This window comes from Myotis davidii, unplaced genomic scaffold (assembly GCF_000327345.1).
Source record: "Myotis davidii unplaced genomic scaffold, ASM32734v1 scaffold509, whole genome shotgun sequence".
NCBI classification, from domain to species: Eukaryota; Metazoa; Chordata; class Mammalia; order Chiroptera; family Vespertilionidae; genus Myotis; species Myotis davidii.
The window spans coordinates 392,820-398,813 of record NW_006382996.1 but is presented as its reverse complement, the minus strand read 5'-3'; the positions used below and the strand labels follow the sequence as shown (position 1 = coordinate 398,813).

At 42.9% G+C, this 5,994-nt stretch overlaps 1 protein-coding gene across 3 annotated transcripts in view; it reads left to right on the top strand.

Annotated features, from left to right (window-relative positions):
* Nucleotides 1-5,994, top strand: part of PYM1 (PYM homolog 1, exon junction complex associated factor) — a 30,109-nt gene that overhangs the window by 16,336 nt on the left and 7,779 nt on the right. The window contains exon 1 of one of the 3 annotated variants that reach the window (XM_006777832.2): nucleotides 172-245. The exons of the other annotated variants lie outside the window; for them this stretch is intronic. Coding sequence (XP_006777895.1) covers nucleotides 200-245 — 46 coding nt within the window. The 5' untranslated portion in view covers nucleotides 172-199. Of the gene's footprint in view, nucleotides 1-171; nucleotides 246-5,994 lie in introns of those variants that run through there. 3 annotated transcript variants of the gene reach the window in all.

Below are 5,994 nucleotides of genomic sequence, written 5' to 3'. Positions count from 1 at the left end.
CTGAAGCAAGCAAGCCTCATGTTAGTTTCAAGCTGCCTGGCTGCCGGCCACCATCTTGGCTGGCAGTTAATTTGCATATCTCCCTGATTAGCCAATGGGAAGGGTAGCGGTCGTATGCCAATTACCATGTTTCTCTTTTATTAGATAGGATAATCTGTGAAACTGGAATAATCATTCATAAAGTCGTGAAAATGAAATAATGCATACGAGTACTGTCCTTGGCATGAAGCAAGCACTCAATAAAGGTTGGTTGACTATAAAACTACCCTTTATTGAGTTTATTTAGAATTGACTATAAAAAATCCATATGGATCATTCACTCTTACACTCACTACTATGAGCACAAACCAGTTTTCAATATAGTATTATCACATACTGCATTTCTGCCTATACCCTCCAATGAAACTGGGCTCTCTAGTATAAGACAGATGCAATAGTAGTGTGCAGATGTGTAAACTTTGGCATCAGAACTGAGTTCAGATTGCAGGTACCCTCTGCCTTTGTGATCTTGGACATAACCTCTTGACAACTTTGTTTCCTCTGCTGTAGAGGGTAATACCTGCCCATTGCCTAGATTTAATAAGGTAATGTAGATGAAGTTCTTGTAGCTACTAATCCTATACTAGTGGCCCAGTGCACGAAATTTGTGCACAGGCGTGGGGGGTTCCCTCAGCTCAGCCTGCACCCTCTCCAACTGGGGACCTCTTGGGGAATGTCTGACTAGCAGTCGGACTTCCCTCTCGCAATCTGGGACCGCTCACCTGCCTGCCTCCCTGATCGCCCCTAACTGCCTCTGCCTGCCTACCTGATCACTCCCAACTGCCCTTCCCTGCTGGCACTTCACTCAAATTTGGTTCTGATTGGTCAGTTCCTATGCCAGTCAGTGTCTCCGGGTCTATCAACAGGCCTAATCAGAGAGGTGGGGCTGATCAGCAGCCCCAGCAGATGCCCGAGAGAGAGGCATGGCTGTTGGCCAGGCCCAGAGAGAAAAAGAGGCAAGTGCTGATCAACAGCTGCCATGGAGGCTACAGATCAGACCCTGCTTCTCTCTCCAGGCCTCTCTTAGGGCCTGGTCTTGGCCCTGGTCCTCACCTGCTGCGGCCGCCAAGGCCAGGGGCCTCTGCAGTCAGTGCTGGGTCAGGGTGCCTGCAACGGCGGAAGGCAGTGCGGGGTCACCACAGCAACCAAGCACTGACTTCCAGTTGGTCGAGCCTTCAGTCGTTTTAGATGTTATGGACCCTGGGTTTTTATATATTACGGTAATAAAAGTGTAATATGCTAAGTGTTCAACTGATAGGGCAACTACTTGACCAGCCGCTTTGACATGCACTGACTACCAGGGGGCAGACACTCCAACCAGTAGGTTAGCTTGCTGCTGGGGTCCGGCTGATCGGGACTGGGTGAGAGGGCCGGACACACACTGGAGCTCTCCTGCAGTCCCTTCCCAGCCAACAGGCCAACCTCCTGCAGTCCCACCCCGGCCCCCAGGGGGTCCAGGCCAAGGAACCCCACCCATGCATGAATTCGTGCACCGGGTCTCTAGTTAATTTATAAATGTTCTTTCCTAATTCTTCTTAACATACTGTGAGTTTTCCGTTGTTATGATTTTGCTTGTTGTAATTTCTCTTAGAATGCCCTTTCCCTTTTCTCTGCCAGCAGAAATAATGAGCCACTGATTTGACCCTAGTCTTTAGGGTCAAGGTTGTCATGATTTAGCCCTGGCCATGTAGCTCAGTTGGTTAAAGCGTGTCCCCTTACGCCAAGGTTGTGGGTTCCATCTCCAGTCAGGGCACATATAAGAATCAACCAGTGGCCCTGACCGGTTTAGTTCAGTGGATAGAGCATTGGCCCGTGGACTGAAGGGTCCCAGGTTCGATTCTGGTCAAAGGCACCAAGAAATAAAAAGCAAAAAAAGAAAGAATCAACCAGTGAATGCATCAATAAGTGGAACAACAAATTGATCTCTCTTTTTTTCTCTCTTTCTCCCTTCTCTCTCTAAAATCAATTGTAAATTTTTTTTCATGATTTTGTGTCACCTTCCACCATGAAACAGGGTGTAATAATTTATTCTCTTTTTTTAAAAATATATTTTATTGATTATTTTTACAGAGAGGAAGGGAGAGAGAGATAGTTAGAAACATCAATGAGAGAGAAACATCGATCAGCTGCCTCCTGCACACCTCCCACTGGGGATGTGCCCACAACCAAGGTACATGCCCTTGACCGGAATCGAACCTGGGACCTTTCAGTCCGCAGGCCAATGCTCTATCCACCGAGCCAAACCAGTTATGGCATAATTTATTCTCTTGAAATCTCTTATCAGTCTGTATCAGTGTCTCTTAGGATACTTAAGACATTTATATTTTTGTCTTATTTGTTTGCCTAACTTACCCACCCTCCTTACTTAGACTATAAATTTCATGAAAGTGGGACCCTTTTACTTAATCCCTGTAGCACTTTGTATAGTGCTTTTCTCCTAGGAGGCTTTTAGTAATTTACTAGAGGCCCCATGCATGAAATTCATGCAAGGGTCTTGGCCCTGGTCCCCACCTGCCGCAGCCGCCATGGCCAGGGGCCTCTGCCACCTCTACCTCAGTCCCCACCCGCTGTGGCTTTGTCTGGAAGTACATCTGGTTTAATTAGCATATTACACTTTTATTATTATAGATTGCATTTAATTAATTTGTAGTCTGGCTTCTGACTACTCTGCTTTTCTGAGACAATATTCTTGGAATAACTAGAGATTTCTAAATTGTCAAAATCTTTTCCTTAATCTCTCTTCAGTATTTAATACTGTTAATCACCTGCCCGTACTTAAAACTCTATTGGTCTCCATGGCATAGCACTGTCCTAGTTCTTCTTTCCTGGAATCATTTTCTCTTGTTGCTGACACCTTTTCTTCCTTGAGGACTATGATCATGACCATTTTTCCAGGTCATTCATCCAAATTGGAGAGTCCACAGGCCGACGCTCTATCCACTGAGCCAAACCGGTTCTGGCTCTCATCAATGTTTCTAATTCTCTATCCCTCTCCCTTCCTCTCTGTAAAAAATCAATAAAATATATTTTTTTAAAAAAACAAAACAAATTGGATCTTCGTATATTTTTTCTGTTTTAGAAACCTGGGTCTTATCGTTGTTGGCCCTGAGATCATCCTTAAGCTCAGATATGTGACCCAAATTTCCTTTCTTACTTGAAGCAGGTCCTAAGGATTCAGCACATCTTGAGCAGTCACTTCCACCTAACCCAGCCGTGGGCAAACTACGGCCCGCGGGCCAGATCCGGCCCGTTTGAAATGAATAAAACTAAAAAAAAAAAAAAGACCGTACCCTTTTATGTAATGTTTACTTTGAATTTATATTCACACAAACACTCCATCCATGCTTTTGTTCCAGCCCTCTGGTCCAGTTTAAGAACCCATTGTGGCCCTCGAGTCAAAAAGTTTGCCCACCCCTGATCTAACCCCTTGGAGTTCTCCCACTCCTTGCTGTGTTTTTTCTCCACTGTCTTCCTGCCATTACTGAAAACTTTTGGGCCCTTTCAGTTTAAGGAAACAGTCTGAGGATTACAAAACAGCAAATGTCAGGAAAAAACAAAGCTTACAAAATTGTTATAGTAGCAGTCTCTAATCTGTAATTTCTGGAAAATCCTGATAATCTGCCTTTGGTTTTTATTTCTAGGGGTAAAAACCTCTTCCTTCTTTTTGACTTTATCTTTGGATACCATTAAGAACAGAGAATGAGCCGAAACCAGTTTGGCTCAGTGGATAGAGCATCGGCCTGTGGACTGAAAGGTCCCAGTTCGATTCCGGTTAAGGGCATGTACCTGGGTTGCGGGCACATCCCCAGTGGGAGATGTGCAGGAGGCAGCTGGTTGATGTTTCTCTCTCATCAATATATTTCTGACTCTCTATCTCTCTCCCTTCCTCTCTGTAAAAAATCAATAAAATATATTTTTTTAAAAAAAGAACAGAGAATGAAACCAATATAACATAAAATAAGTGCTTCTTTGTGATAATAGGCTGTTTGTATCTCTGAGGGCTTCCAGTTAAGGTGGCCATTCAGAAAGCTTCTGCCCTATCTATCTATATGTTATTGTTGACAGTATTATAGATGTCCCCTAATTTTCCCTCCCTTTTCTCCCCTCCTTCCAGCCCCTGCCACACCCAGGCCTTCACCACACTATTGTCTGTGTTCATTGCTTATGCATATCCTATATAATAAAAGCCTAATATGCTAAGTGTCCGACCTTTCGTTCAACCGTTCGACCAGTCGCTATGATGCGCACTGACCAGCAGGGGGCAGACACTCCGACTGGTAGGTTAGCTTGCTGCTGGGGTCCGGCTGATTGGGACTGGGCAAGATGAGCTGGACACGCCCTGGAGCGCTCCCGCCATCCCTCCCCGGCTGGCCAAATTCCCATAGTCCCTCCCCTGCTGGCCCATCAGCCCTGATCCGCACTGGGCAAGATGGGCCAGACTCACCCTGAAGCCAATCTCCCGCAGTCCCTCCCTGGCCTCTAAAATATTTCTTCTAATTAATTTCCTTTCAATGTTCAGGAATCCATCCACCGGGCCTCTAGTATGTATTTAAGTTCTTTGGTTAATTTTCCTGCTCCCCTCTGAGATACGCCAGTCTGTTCCATGCATCCATATCTCTGGACCTGTTTTGTTTGTCAGTTTATTTATGTTCATTAGAGTCTACATATAAGTCAGATCATCCCTATCTTTATCTTTGCTAGCCTTAAGGCTTCCACTATCATCTCTGGGCACTTAAATATATGTTTCTTATTATTCCTTTTTCCTTAATTCCATGTAAAACATTGCCTACTAGAATTGAATGTTATTTTCACAAGGTTTTCTTCTCCATACTTTCTATCACTGGTTTTTATTCTCCAAATTTTCCACATTCAAAAGTGATATTGTAATTAGTTTATTTGTGTTTTTATTACCTTTTTACCTCACTAGAACTCATGCTACAAGGAGGCTAGACCTTTGCCTGTTTTATTCACTGTTGTATCCCTAGGTCTTATTACAGTTAAGTGCTCAATAAACATTTAAAATCCATGTATGAATAAATGTTATTACCATATGCCCTACTTACCCACAAGTATGTTGTGAAAAATAAGAATACATGTGAAAATCACCAGATTAATTCCACTGTATCACTGTTTCAATTATTCCCTCTCTCTAATTCAAATCTTGGCAGTCTTCAGATCCTGTTAACTTACTCTTCATGATGATTTTTTTCCCATTTTCCTTTCAATACCCAACAGAGTGTCTAAATCAAGTCTTCTTGCATTGCGACTATAGCTTTCATTTTTTCCTACCTTTAGTTTATGTTACATATTTTCAGGTTAATCTTAAAGCATTGCTTTGAGAAGATCGTCTGTACTCCCTTATTGGCCTTCAGTGTCCTCCTAAAATTTGAAGCTCAAGTCCGAAGTCAAGAGGAGATCGGATACCTTTTATCTTCTGACTAAATTACCTCTAAGTCTCTTTTCCCATTACATATACTTTTTGCTCAAAATGTACTGGATTCTTGCTGTTCCTTAGTATGATGCATGTTTATTTATTCGTTAATTTGAATTAATTACTTCTGTGGGGCAGGTACTTTGCTTTAAAGATCAAAGACAAAGTTTCTGCTCTCAAGCAAACAATTATGTTAAAAATTAGAGTATGATAAAGGCCAAAACAGGTACTGTAGGTACACAAAGGGCTACTTCTAAGCTGGCTTGGGGTAGGTACATTAGGGAAGACTACATTGAGTAGTATATATTTGAACGTGACCTTTAAAGACCAATAGGAATTAACTAACATATGATTCAAGGAAAGTCTGTTCCAAGCCAAAGGAAGAAAAAGCATGAGAATAGGGACACCTTTGGGTAAGATTTGTGAATATTTCAGTGGCGGGAGCAGAAAGTGTGAATAATTGGGTGTTAAGAGGCTGGAAACTGGATCAAAAAGGCCTTTGTATGTGGTTCCACCATGTACAT